The sequence below is a fragment of the Centruroides sculpturatus genome, unplaced genomic scaffold, assembly GCF_000671375.1.
Source record: "Centruroides sculpturatus isolate CEXI.00-Female unplaced genomic scaffold, Cexi_2.0 scaffold372, whole genome shotgun sequence".
In the NCBI taxonomy this organism is placed as follows: Eukaryota; Metazoa; Arthropoda; class Arachnida; order Scorpiones; family Buthidae; genus Centruroides; species Centruroides sculpturatus.
The window spans coordinates 178,873-193,889 of NW_019384553.1; the positions used below are offsets into that span (position 1 = coordinate 178,873).

Consider the following 15,017-nt stretch of genomic DNA (forward strand, 5'->3'; position numbering starts at 1 on the left):
CTATTGCCACCAAGTTAAGCTACAATTTCTGGCAACGAAACTAGAACAAAGCAGTAGAAATTACTTATAATTTAAAAAGCTTCTGAATTAAAGCAGCAATAGATTGTTCACATGCTATCAGTGATCAAATGTTAATGTCACTGATAGCATGTGAACAATCATGATAGGATTTTAAATCAAACAATTTGCATATTTATCTCATGAAACCCTTACATCACTTTGTAAATCCTCAAGGTTCCATGCAACCCAGTTTGAAAAATGTTAGTTTAGATCAAGGGTTTGCAACAATTTTTTACCCATGGACCCCTTTTCCTCTTAATTTTTTTGTGGACCCAACATTGCACAGGAAAAAAAAACCTTACATTTTTTTGTTACATTGTTTCAAATTGGAAAATATACATATTAATACTGACGCTCTGAATTTCAGAAAAAGTAACTACTGTATTTATGAACTAACACTTTTAATACATCTTACCTCGTCAAGATGGAGTTTTGTACAGAACTGAAGGTTAGGGATCCTAACAAACCCTGGCTTTATAATCTCTCTTTGACCTTTGTCAATGATATATATATGTTGTATATATACAAGGTCTGTTCAAAAAGTATCGGACCTTTGGTCGGCAAAAATAAATTTATTGATTTTGAGGTATGAAACCCTAATCCCCTTCAAAGTAGTCTCCTTGGTAATGTATACACTTCTCCCAGCGTTCCTGCCATTGCTGGAAACACTGCTGGAACGCATCTTTTGGAATGGCCATCAGCCGGTCCAACTGGCTGGATTTCACACAATGTCTTCTCTCGACTAAATTTGAATTCTTTTTAGTGGCATTTTCAGCTTGGGAAATAGCCAAAGGTCACACGGAGCCATGTGGGGAGAGTACGGAGCGTGACGAACCACAGGAGTATTGTGTTTGGCGACGAAAGCCCGAATTAGATGCGCAGAATGGGCGGATGCGTTATCACGATGGAGCTGCCAAGTTTTGATCGACCACAGATCCGGTCGTTTGCGTCGCACTGTATCGGAAAGACAACGAAGGACCTCCTGGTAGTACTCCTTCGCGATGGTTTGGCCTTGTGATGCGTACTCACGACACACCACCCCACGAGAGTTGAAAAAACTGTCAACATGACCTTTGATATTGCCGCGGACCTTCCGCGCTTTTTTTGGCCTCGAGGATCGTCCCCGAAAGCCTGCTAAATCTTGCGAATGGTTTACACTTGGGTATTGCCAAGGTTTTTGGCAAAATTTGATGTAATATCGCTGCTCACGTTGTTCAGTCATTTTCCAGCTTAGTGGAATCCGACAAGAGCACACTACATGACCTCACTCATAGGCCGATTGCCAACGACTGACGCTTCCTGCAGGCGGGAAAAAATTTAGGGCTGTGCATGACTGTCCCCTCCACAACTCCACCGAAGGAGGCCTCTCGCGCATCATTGGTTTACGCGGAAAAAAAAAGGTCCGATACTTTTTGAACAGACCTCGTATTCAATATTTTAAATAATTTATATTTTAACTCTTATGCAAGAAATGAGTAATAAAGAAATTAGAAGAGTAGTAGAATACACAGTAATGGAATACATGGCACCCTTAAGCAACATTTACAAAGAAATAGGAGCAGCTACTAATAAAAAGATAGGCTTTAAAAAGAATCCAACAGTATACCAGATGCTATATACAGACAAGAAAGCTATAGACCAGTACCTTATTTCTGGAATTTACAGAATACCCGTAGAAGCACTGTACTACATTGCAGCTACAAGGTCACTAAAAGAAAGAATAAAAGAGCACAAAAGAATGTACGGAAAGAGCAACCAGTCACTGCTCTAGTGACGTATGTTATAGCAGACCCGACAGAGGTTTCAGTGAAATGGGAAGAGCAAAAATAATACAAAAGATTCAAGTTAGGAGACATCTTAAATACACAGAAGCATGGCATATTCACAAGAGCAATCTAGCAGGACAGGATATAAACTTTAGAGAATCCTATAAAGTCTCCACAGCATGGAGAGCAGGTGCATTATGAATATATATCAGCAAGGGAAAAAAGGCATGGACAATTAAAAAATAGGCATTAGTCGGTACCCATCATGTCATCACTTGTTTATTTATTTATTGATTTAATCATTTTTATTATTAATTTTCATTTTTACTTTATTTTTATTTGTATATAGTTAGTGTATTTGTACATTATCAGTCTGTAGGTTTCGTTTATTGATTCATGGACGTGCACACTAGATGTTAAGAAAATTTTAAAGTTAAAAACGTTCCATAATCAGTTTCATTCCGTATAAATCAAAAATTTTTTCGATTCATTCTGGATGATGGTCAATTAATTGACTGAAAATGTTAGATGCTATAATTAAATAGACTGCATTTTAAAAGGTTAGTAAAATTTAGTTATTTTTCATAAGTGCAGTTAGAGAAGAGTGAATAAAGAAATTGACAATATATATACTGTAAAAATTTAATTCTCAGTAAAACAATTGTTCTTAAGTAGAATTACCCTAGAGACCACTAAAATATCACCGTAAACCCCCAATTTGGTTTTTTTCCTGTGGACCCCAGTTGTGAACCACTGATTTAGGTGAATGAGATTATCATTTTGTCAAGTTATTTTAATAATAATTTACAATGGCAGTTTTAGGTGTGAAAAACAGAGCAATTAATGAACTTATAAAGCCCTTTCACAGATCAGATGCCTATGGCAACCAAACTGCAGCTCCTACACAGTTATATCAATACATATATAATCTATATATTATATAAATGAGGACGTTTGCTTGCTATGTATGCCTAGTCTGTTTGACCAAATGCTACAAGACTTGGCAGTTATGTTCACATACTTCTAACTTAGATAATGTCATACATCTCATCCCAAAATATCTACTGGATTTCTACAAATCAATTAATTTCTAGTTACATTCAATTCGCTGGCTTTACACTTAGCACCATCTATGGGAAAAATTTAATAATAATAATAAAATATAAATATTTTTTTATTGAACAAGATAGTTTTTATCTTTTTTATATTTAATGTTAATTATGCAAAGCAATTCATATAAAAATAGGAAAAAAAATCAAAATTAATCAAGTTATTTGAAAATTTTTAGCATAATAACTGCACTTAAGACATTATAAATGTAAATTAGTAAATGGAAGCAGGTGCAACATATGTTTAAATAATTCTATAATCAATATTCATGAATATTTTGAAATTTTTTATACATTTTATAATGTAGCATTCCTTTCATTAATTGAATTCTATACATATACAAAATATCATTGTTCAAATTCATGTAATAAAAATTCTTTAATCCAGCAGTTTAAAAGAAAAAATATGCATGTTTGTGCAAATTATTAAGAAAAATCAAATCTATCGAAAGCAGCAAAAAACTCAATTTAAATTAGAAGAAATTTAAAATAAATAATTTAATTTTAACAGTCTTAGAATTTGACCAGATATGTTAGTATGTTTAGAATAGTGGAAAGCAACATTAAGATGATAAAGGACAACATTACTTCAAGAAACAATTAGAAAATATAAGTGAAATAAATAGAAGCATTAGTAATATCAACAGGCAGGACACTGTTACCAAAGCAGAACATTCATTGTGAAGTTGGAAATGAATTAGATTAATTGATGTAAGACACTAGTACATTCGTAAATTATGTGACCAACCAAAACTATTCCCACTGTGGGTGGACTGGATACCCATAAAGATCATAATATGGTCAATCAGCACTTATGAGGAGTAGAGTATAATGCCTTGGCCTGTACTATCGATGTTAAATGTATAATAAAGGTCAGGATATTTTGTGTTTTGAAAACCAACCCCAATAGCAGACACTGCACATTCATCTGGTTTAGATCAGAAATAACATTTGTCTATTTCTGATCTAAGCCAGATGATTAAAGATCTAAAGCACATAGTCTAAACACAAACACTGACCTACTTTGTTGTATCACAATAAAAATGAGCCAGAGCCAGGGAAAAAAAAGTGATCCCCGAACACTGTTAGGCACAGAAGATCCTTGTACCAGCCGACCATGGGGGAGACAATCTTTGCACTGGTTGGGTATGAAGAGACTTGCCCCACATTTCTTTATGCATTGCTCGAGAAGCGCTTTACAGTGAACACACTGAAACTGGTTTCTAATTGGCCAACACTGCTCGTGACGTCATTTTGCTACACTTTCGCTGCATAAAGAAATGCGGTGTTGCTGACACAAAGAGGAATTTGATAACAAAGCAATCTCCAATCTCAATTGCTTTGTTCATTTTTCTGCATATTTTCTGTTAGGCACACACAATGCTATTTTTATCTTTGACCTCTCTAGGCCTAATTCCATTAGGTGTACTTAGTTGCATCTGAGAACAGGGAAATTATCAATTTAATATCTCTGTATATCAAGTCATGGACTCCTATTTTTACTTTCCTGCCTGTTATATAGAACAGAAAGAGGCAATAAGTCAAGAAATGTCTCCCCCAAGATTTTTTCATTTTTGGACTCAAAACACCTGAAACATCAAGGTTAAAAAAACTCAGGTGTTTTTTCTGTATGTTTGAATGTTAGTGTGTGAAGGCACAATTTTGTTCTTTGAAGTTTAATAACTCCTGTGCTTTTTGTTGAAAATTTCTGAAATTTTGCAGAAAGGTTATTTTATTAGGGGACCAATGCTATTTAATTTTAGTGATTAAAAGTTAAGGAAGTGGGGAGATAAAGAGGGTCATGTGTATCTTCAGTGAGGGTAGACTTAATGATGATTTTACTTGTTATTAGCATTGACATTTTTTATAAAATCCATCCCTATCCTCAAAATTAAGACTTTTGCCATTTTATAATAGTCAAAAATATGTTTTTAATAAAATATAACAACAGATGGTGGCACCAAATGTTGCTGGGAAATTTAAGCAAGTCATTGTTGGATTTTATGTTTAAATCAACCCTCATTACACTTTGGATTTCTCATTGAAATTAGACCTAATGGAAAATGGTAAAGTTTATTAAAATCAACCCATTAAATTTTGAGAATGAACTCTATTCTGTAAGCCCATAGAAAATGTGCTGGTTACCGTGGAACACTGCACGACATAGTCACATAATTCGTGCAATGTCATTTTGTCGTCTGGTCATGCTACAACCTTATATCTGAAAAACAAAGTCATAAACCCCATCTTTTTATTACATTTTTGGATTCTTCATTGAAATTAATAGAAAATGGCAAAGTTTAATCAAAATCAATCAAACAGATTTTGAGAATGAACACAATTCTGTAAGCCACATAAAAGACTTCACTAATACTCCACCTCAAAAATGTTTTAAATTTCTGTTAAAAAGTTATATTGTTCAAATACATGAAAGTGAAAGTTAGAATTTATTTTAAATTAATTGGAATTCTAATTTAATTCTATGCAATTCTCTAAATTCCAAAGAAAAAAAAAGTAAAAATGAACTAAATAATATTTGTAGATGTTATTAAATAAATAAGATTTCATTGCCTGTAACTATTAAAAATTGATGGTAATATTGTTTCATTATTTGCAAAGAGAACAGAATAAAAAAGCTTACTTGTATCTTTTCTGTAATACATTCTTTCCATATTTTGCAAAACTGTTAGTCTGAAAAACAGGAAAAAAATTTAATTAAATCTATGTTTTAAATTTAATATTTTTAATTTAGTTTCAAAACTAGAAAATAACTAACAAAGTAACAATATAACTGCCATCTTTATAATTCAGCAGTTACAAATATACTACATGTAAGTAAATATGCTCAATAATTCCCATCAGTAAAATACACTCATTTACAAAAAACCAATTATACTCTAATTCCAATGAAGCAACTGAATAACAATATGCAGCTATCTCAAATACAGTACACATACATAAGATAGTGATATATTTTTAATACAATCATATTAATAATTCTAAACATTTAATAGCAAACAAACATTTGCTATTAAATGTTTATGAATTATATCACTATCAATCCATTGATATTTACAGAACACTTTCCAACATTTATATTAAGATCAATTTTGTTCAAATAAGAATTTTTGATGTCATAAAAGAAACATTTGTCTAAATCAGTAAAGTAGCAATTAATTTATATTATATAATTACAAAATAAGAATGTTCAATATTACCAAAGGACAATCTTAGGTCTAAATTACTACTTGGAAAATTCAATTAATTTATTAAATAGATATTTTTACTCCATTCAAAAATATTTAATTACTATATATTGTGACTCTATTTGTATTTTTATATTTGTTAAAAACAGTTGAGAAAAATAAAATTCATTAAAAATAAGCATACATATAATAACAATTTTAATCAACAACAGATTACACATGTATGTATAAGCAAACATTCATTAATTAACAAAACAAATCAAAATAGAATTTAAGGAACAAAGCAGCATCTTAGTCACTTTGTAATGATGCAACAAACAAGAATGTTACATTCAACTGTGCCTTCTTAATTCACAGAACTACAATTTAATTATAATAAATTGTAAAATCATAATGTAAAATCAAATATCTACATCCTACTTTTAATATTTCATGCAGTAATCAAAGAATAAATATATAAGAATAGCAAACGATTATTTATCGAGATTTCTTCACAATGCCGAGCTGCAATTTTTAATTTTTTTAAATTTATTTAATTTAAAATATATACTCTCCACTTCAAATTAGTACTATACCTGTACTTCATATTTTTGTGTTAGCAATGGAGTCATGCCGATCATATAACTCCTTTCGGGAAAAAATTTCTGAATTGAAATAATGTGACTTCTGGTTTTTGTTGGAAATTTATATAGTTAATTTGTGCCTCCTGCCTCTAAGCTTTCCATATTTGGTCTTGAATTTCATTTATCTAACAATACTCTTGACATTAAGGAAAGATAGACAGATGGATGACAGTGGGAATTTATAGGTCTACAATTTTTTCAAATTGCAGCCCAATCAGGTTTATTGTATCTCTAAGTAAATTTTATCAATAATCTTAAAAATAATATAAATTATAAAAGTAAAAATATCCAAAAATGTTTAATTCAAGAGCCAACAAAATTTTTTGAAGAATGTTTTCTTACAAGGAGGAAAGATCTTGACCTTCCATTTACATTAAAAAAATCCCCCATGTTGGCTTCCTGAATTACGCATTTTTGTATATATTGATAATATGACATCAGGGATAATATGATAATACTGTTACAATCAATAATGTAAGGTGACCACCTTAGATTATTGATTGTAACAGTATTGTGTCCAAATATTCCAGATATGAATCTGATTCAATATTATATATACTGAATGATGATATAATCAAATAAATAAGAATATCAGGCAATTCAGTGTTCTGAAATTTTTATAATCTCAGTAACATAAATCATTTTCAACAGTATAAAATACCATAATTTTTTGTTACTAATCATATCTAAGTATGTCTTATATAAAAATATTTAGATTTATTGTTAAAAGAAAATTATCAATAATATTACAGTATAAGTCAATTATAAACACTTCAAAAGCATTAAATTATATTCCAGTAACGTTGTTCTTCAGCTCTGTATATACAAATTTGGAAGATCTTCACTTGCAGATTAAAAACAGTAAAAAAAAAAGTAGTGTAGTAACTCTTATATCAGCCTTAATTATATTTCAAAGTTCAGATATTAGACACAAGTTACACAAGCCTTACAAACTTAAGTACAAAACTATTAACTTTAATGAAATTAAAGAAATCTTAATATTTTTGAACTTACATCCAGGTGTGCACTAATACACTGTCTTGCAAAGTTTAGATATTTTACAAGCACCTATTGCTGTCCCCTTATGTAAACTTTACCTAAGGGTATACAGAGCAGTCAGATCAGGGCCATGTTCAGTAACAAAGAATTCTTGATAAGTCTAGTTATGCTGCAATGTCAAACTCGTTTCTAGCTACTGCTCAACTCCTCCCACCACTAGAATTCTAGCTAGTTCAGTCAGCTTCTTTTATCTATGCTAACTTCTACTAGTGACGTCATTGTTTTTGTCTCGATTTGCAAGATGGCTGCTCCCGTTGGACTAAACATATTTTATTATAACAATCACAAAAGTTATTCTGTCATTCTAAATCATTAACTCATTCTAAAATGACTTCAAAATGTAAAATTATCATACATTGGTATAACAGATTCCGAATACATTTTAATGGAAGATAGTGGCCAATTTCGTCGATTACAATTAATAATTGCTTTATTAATTTCGTCACGATCCGACGCAGCTTCCATTTGAATAATTTATTGGTTTCTTCATCCTTTACGACCGGTTCGTTTGCAACAATTGTTGCAATCGTAATTTTAACTTCGTCCGCCATTTTGCCCAGTTGTCTAACTAAGAATAATCGTTCGACGATACTCGGAACATTCTTAGCTCCGCCCACTAAACCACTCGGAATTCTATCTTAAGTGTTCTGCATTACCAAACACGGCCCTGCCTTCCTACAAACCCTAAGATAAAGTTGGGGTGTTAATAAAAATCCAAACTTTTTTTAGTCTAACAATGTTCATTACTAATATTTTTCTTCTATATGCATATAACCTCTAAAGAAATTGAACAAGGAATGCCGGAAATGTTTAAAGAAGAAGCATAAAATGACTTAGTGGAGCTTAATTTAATTAAGTACCCCTACTTACATCCACGTAAGCGGGGCACCATTTAGCATTTTATTTTCCCGTAAGCATTCCTAATGATGAATCGAAGTACAAAAGACAACTAAAATTATGTTTAACATTCTATTTGGTCTTTAAGGCTTCATTCAAGCAAATATTTTTCTAAGGGACGCAAGATCGGTAATGAAATGAATAACCTTTGAATCAAAGTAAATAATGTGAAGTTTACTGTTTATAAAATAATCTATCAATGACTGTAACAACATTATTAAATGTGTTATAAATTCTTCATTCCCAATGCAATGTTTGATCTTACCTCCAATATCAGCAAATGGCTTAGTACCTTTCTAGAACATTCTATTTTGTCGGAAAGTTTTCCTCCAATTACAAAAATCGTATTTACTGTAATTCCTCGTAAATCCACGTGTATAAAAGTAGGTAAACGTATTAAATTGATTAATTAATTAGTAGTGTAATAAGAACACGAGATTTTAGGCTTAACTCTTAACGAAGGAAAAATGGCGTCAAGAGATTAAATGAATAAAAATCTTAAGGCAGAAACGTCGTTTCATTAAGATTTTAGTCGGAATGAGCACAATCGGCCAAATTTTTCGAGATTTCCCGACAACTTTGGCGTTTTTCTCTACTTTAACCCTAACTGGAGTTAATGTTATTTTAACGATTTATAATCATTACCTTTTCGTAAAGGGAGAGATTTCTGTTTAAATTGACGTTCCTGTGTGCATTTAACACGTTTAAACACGACTTCCTGACTAAACTCATCATTTCTTTTGTGTAAAGGTTACGATATCAGCACGTGCTACTCCTCTTACATACGACGGTAGAAAAAGATGATGAAATGAAAGGCAGGCAACGCCCTCTGCCATCAAACAAGCATTTTATACGTAAAATATTTTATTTTTAATAAAATAATAATAATTATTATTTTAAAGATATTTGAAAACTTTCATATTATTTACTTATAATTTTTTAAAATTTGAATTTATGAAGATTTTGTTGTTGACTTTTGTGAAATAAAATTAATTAATTTAAATTAAGATGTATGTTATGGCGGTGTATTCTTTCCATCAGAATTGTTTACGCGTTTACTTCAATTTAAATATCCATTTCAAAATTTCAGTAATACAGTAGACCCCTATAACACTGTAGATCATTCCGTGTTATATGAATTCCATGTTGTACGAGTCACTAAGATTTTACAAATAAGTGTGCCGGGCTGTGAACGGCTCACGTACTTGTAAAATCTAAGTGACTCGTACAACATGGAATTCATATAACACGGAATTATCTAAGTTTTATAGGGGGGTATACTGAAATCAGAATTTATTACTGACAGAACAGGAACAACTGATTGAACTATCAACAGATTCTACGTTAAAATGCTGATACGAACGAGAAGATCTTGATTTTTGGTTAAAAATTTACACGGAATATCCTCAAATTTCTGCAAAAGCTATAAAAACCTTAATGCCCTTCGTTTTTTGTACAAGATATTTGTGCAAAAAGTCGTTTTCAACATATGTGGGAACAAACACAAAATACAGAAATAAATTGGATGCTGAACATGAAATGCGTTTACAAATAACGACAATAAAACCTGACTTTAAAGTTTTGTGCAAAACAAAGCAAGCTCATCCCAGTCGTTAAAATTGAAGATTTTATTTGTACATATTAATTAACTGTATTTTGTAATACTTTTTTTACTTTTATCTATACTAATATTATAAAGAGGTAATGTTTGTATGTATGTATGTAAGTTTGTATGCAGCAGGTAATCTCCGAAAGTACTCATCCGATTTCAAAAATTCTTTCACCAATATTTAGAATGGAACCTCAGGGTGGACATAGGCTGTATATTATTCCGTTAAACATTCGTATAAATTAAATGATATCATATATAGTTAAGGCTTTTTTGTCCAACAGATGGCGCTACGAGTACGACGCCCTAAGTTTGCTTTTCTGCGAGGCATTACGCTTTTCTGTGAAAATGAACTAAAGTGGATCATCTTCTATCTATCTATATAAATAAAAATGTAATGTTCGTTTGTTCCTATCGATTCCTTTGAAATTTTGACACAACGCTGCATTCGAATACGCACGTGTTTTTGTATACTGTAATATACGTGTCGAAATTCACCCCACAGAAGGGAGATGGTTAGGATTAAGGCTTACCGTAAAGAATTCTGCTTCTATTTATACTATTTTAGATGCGGGTTTTTGCGTTTTTGATTGCGTTTTAATAGGGTACGTCAAGAGAATGTACACTAAGAAGAAATTTTTCGAAAAATTTCCCCCCCCACGAGGAAAGTGTTATACATTTATAATAGATACATTTTGAGCCACAACAACACGTGGCGGGGTCTGCTAGTTATAATATAATAAAAGAACATTAAAACGTTTTTTTTTTATATGTACTACCTAGATTGTGAATATATTCTATTGCTTATGATCCTGGGTTCCGCGAAATAATTTTATACTCATAAGGGTTCCTTAAATTGACAAAGTTTGAAGGCCTACGTCAATCGTCTCTTTTGACAATTAAAATGGGTGATCGGTCGTACATATATTCCTTAAATTACATTTTAATACGATACTCATTTGTTTCAGATAGTTTTGGATTATTATAATTGCAACAAATATTTTAATTTCACTATGAAAAGTGAAAGTTTGCTTTGTCTGTTTACTGTTAATAAAGGGAAATAATTAAATAAACACATTCACAATAATTCGAAATAAACCATTAAATTTAAAAATGGAAGATTCTTCGTATCAATAATCCAAAATGGTATAAAGAGAAATTCTGAATCTTGTAATTATTGCATAATGCAAAACTGCAATTGTTGTAAAGTAAATTATTGAAAAATGGATTTCGTAGAGACAAACATTGAAAATAAAACAATACCCGATAGTCATATATCAGGAATATTAAGTATTTCTTCTCAATTGAGACAACTAAAATGTGGCATCTGCAACTTAGGCAATGAAAGAGAAGAATTGATAGGAACGTGTCAATGCAAAGGTCTGAAAATTATTTGCTTTGTTTAATTAAATTTAAAAAATAATTAACTCTGTCTACTTTGCAAAGGAAAAGAGATGAAGCATAAATCCTGTTTTAAAGAATGGTTAGAGACTCACGACATTAATTCGTGCGAAAAATGTAAGACTCCTTACTCCATCATCCGCACTCCAACGGTGAGATAATATTGTGAGGCTCTAGACGGGTCCGAATCCTCCCTAAAATTCGCGTTAAAATATTTTTTGAAAGAAAAGTCAATGAAGCTAGAAATATTTTTTTGTATGAAAACGCAACTCAGAAGTATTAACAATAGAAGAATGAAGCCCTAAGATCGACCATCTCTAGTTGGGATCGAATTAAACTTCGATCTTGACCTCTCCCGCGATCTAACTTGAGATCTCGTTACACATAATAGTGTGGGCCCGCAGAATTTTGTGATTAGTCTCGTGTCTCCCTTCGACAATCTCGCGTTGTCACCACTCGTACTGTTACTTGTGACGTCGCTCTAAAGAATCAATAAACATTTTCTCTACCTCTTTACAAACTATCACTGGGAAGAGTTTGTTAACAAAATGACGAAAATACTCAATCTTATATGTATGATATCAGCATACATAGAAAACTTTTCCTCTAAAAATAGCCTCTAGCCGTAAGTATTTCGCTGCGCTTGAGCGTCTCACGATCGTTCCACGAAAATTTCACATGTTGAATCTGAGTCATCGAAGAGACCACATACTCTTGGTCGGAGCCCACACTATACTGTGGGGCTGCAGAAATTTTGCAAATCTTGCGTTTAAAATCGCACCTCTAGTATCAGTGTAAGGTTGCCGACGGCGTCGCGATTGTTAGGATTGACGAGGGATCGAGAGGGTCGCGTGTGGATGCGATCGGTACCGAGACAGCTCTACGGTTACAACTAATCGTTTATTTGACACGAAAGAAGCTTGCAAGACTTCCTCGATCTCGGAAGTTCAAAGTCGGCGGCGGCCTCTGGTGTTTCCTCTCCCTTCCAAGATAGTCGCAAAAAGAATGTCCCCGATTCGCAAATGAGAATTCCTTCGACGTCTCGACGGCTCCGCGACGATGCGATCGACTTCTGGTGATGGGAAGTTGCCGATCCGAATAAGGGAGACGTAGACGAAGATAGGCAGGAGACACATACACAACAATTGGTCCGACACTTGGAATTTTCGGCCAATTCCGATTTAGTCGCTTTTCCTCGCTTTCTAAATGGTTGATCTCAACTTACATCGTAAGAGAGGTGAAAATCGAAATTTAATTCGATCTCAACCGGAAATGGGCGAACTTAGGATTTACATTCTTCTATTGTCTATACTGTACTTTTGCATCGCGCTTTTTCATACAAAAAAATATTTTAACGCGAATTTTAGTGAGGGTTCGGACCTGTTCATAGCCTCACAATATTATAAAATTAAAGCAGTCTTTTTATAAGTTGTTCGAGAAGTTACTCCGCACTACAATACTTTCTACTACAGATGTTAATTCTACAGCAAATATCTCCATGGACCTGAAGATCTGTTGTGAGATTTATAAACAAACTCGTTTATATATATATATTATAAATTAACATTGCTTTAGAAAGATCTGTAGTGTAGCTTAGAGTAACTTTTCGGATACCCTGTAGCAAATTATATTTACATATTTACATAGACTTTTAAAGACTGGTATGGAAACAAAAGATACGAAGACAACATAAACAATATTAAGAAGGACATCATTTTATTACTTTTTTTGATTTCTTTGATACTAATTACTAACGTTCTTTGTATCGAAACAATTGTCTTTCGGAAGAATCGATTTTCTTCGATTTATCTAATTATCTTGCCTATATTTCTGAATATCGCTTACATCTACCATTTATTCATGACAATGAGGTAAGTAATGTGTAGTGTAACGACTGATAAATATGTAAAAGTTTTTAATGATTTGTGGCTTTTTAAACAGATATCATTGGTTAAAATATAAAACCTGGAAGGAAACTCACTGGACGATTAAGTTTCTAGAACCTTTCATATCAGGAAATCAAGAAGATCTGCAATATGATTCAACTTTTCAGTCAAAGTAAGTTACCAACTTACAATACGGCATTACGCTGCATTCCTTCTTCGTGAATTTTAATAATGTAAAGTATTTTTAGTGATACCAACGTCGTAAAAGTTACGGTGATTCCGGTCGAAGATAATCAGGAGAATTTTTATCGAATTATCATTCAAGAAGGTGAAGAAACTACTGATATATATCGCGTTTATTACGAAAGAAACTTTACAGATAATTCGGCTCGATAGGAGTATCTTGAAAAAATTGGTGCGCTATTTTTATGAAATAAAGTTTTCATTAAAGGAAACTCTTTTCTGTGAAATTTTTGAAATTATTTCCACTGGCTAATTTTCTTACATCAACGTTTTTACATCTTTTTACACTTTTAATTATTTATTCGGATTTACAACTAGGTATATAGTATTTTTATTTATTTCGTTTCGTTGACATGCCGTACACTATGATTTTCAGGTGAATTCACAAATAGTAAATATGTTTAGGTCAAAAACGTTATATTGTGAGCATGCCTTACTAAAAGAAATTTGAAACGTTTAAGAACTTACTAAAAACCTGCGAAATTTTATCATCTTCTGCTGAAACACAGAAGTTTTACTGCAAATAATTTTTTTGTTGATGTTACAACAGTATTTTTTTTATTTTACGCATAGTTTGTGTGTAAAATGTACTATTTACTTTTACACTGGAGACAATTACTTCTTTTTCACTATCTTCAATCACAGCTTGGCGGAGGAAAACTGAAATCGAGTATTAAAGTTCTCGGCTTTTAAAGAAAAAGTTAATTTTCATAAATAAACAATACACAATTTAAAAAAAAATCTAGCAACGAGTTGTTTAACTTTTCCGGCAACATTTAAAACTGCGTATGTGGCGCTATCTGTTACGATATTTCGTAACAAAAAACTGTTTACATGTTTTGATTATTATAAAATGGCAAAAAAATTAATTAGCAAAGTACAGATGGATTTTATAAAAATTGTAAATGCTAATCTATGCGATTTTATTGCTGTAAGTAGAAAATTAAGTAAAATAGCTCTATGGAAAACCAGCGTAAACGTTGATCTCTCGACCTGGAAGTCACGCCGATTTAAGTAGTTTTTTTTCTCTTGGAGCGTCTGCAATGCTGGATAAGGAAGAAAATGCAGCTTTTTTTGGTGATTTTTGCACTTTTCGATTGTTTATATTTCGGCTACCCATTTACTGAAAAAAGCTTAAATTCTGCAACTCAACTTAAG

The 15,017-nt window shown here is 32.0% G+C and overlaps 2 protein-coding genes across 2 annotated transcripts in view; one reads left to right on the forward strand and one right to left on the reverse strand.

The window, feature by feature from the left end:
- LOC111623734 (stress-70 protein, mitochondrial-like) overlaps window positions 1–9,547 on the reverse strand; it is a 28,468-nt gene extending 18,921 nt beyond the window's left edge. Inside the window, exons 1-2 of the mRNA XM_023366415.1 lie at window positions 9,366–9,547; window positions 5,577–5,626 (exon numbers count right to left, since the gene is read on the reverse strand). Coding sequence (XP_023222183.1) covers window positions 5,577–5,626; window positions 9,366–9,455 — 140 coding nt within the window. The 5' untranslated portion in view covers window positions 9,456–9,547. The remainder of the gene's footprint in view (window positions 1–5,576; window positions 5,627–9,365) is intronic.
- Window positions 9,548–11,523: 1,976 nt separating this feature from the next.
- On the forward strand, window positions 11,524–14,054 carry LOC111623754 (E3 ubiquitin-protein ligase MARCH3-like). The gene is made up of 5 exons (XM_023366451.1): window positions 11,524–11,709; window positions 11,776–11,882; window positions 13,378–13,601; window positions 13,672–13,788; window positions 13,865–14,054. The coding sequence occupies exons 1-5, from the start codon at window positions 11,553–11,555 to the stop codon at window positions 14,010–14,012; spliced, it is 753 nt and encodes a 250-aa protein (XP_023222219.1). The 5' UTR covers window positions 11,524–11,552; the 3' UTR covers window positions 14,013–14,054.
- Window positions 14,055–15,017: the final 963 nt, after the last annotated feature.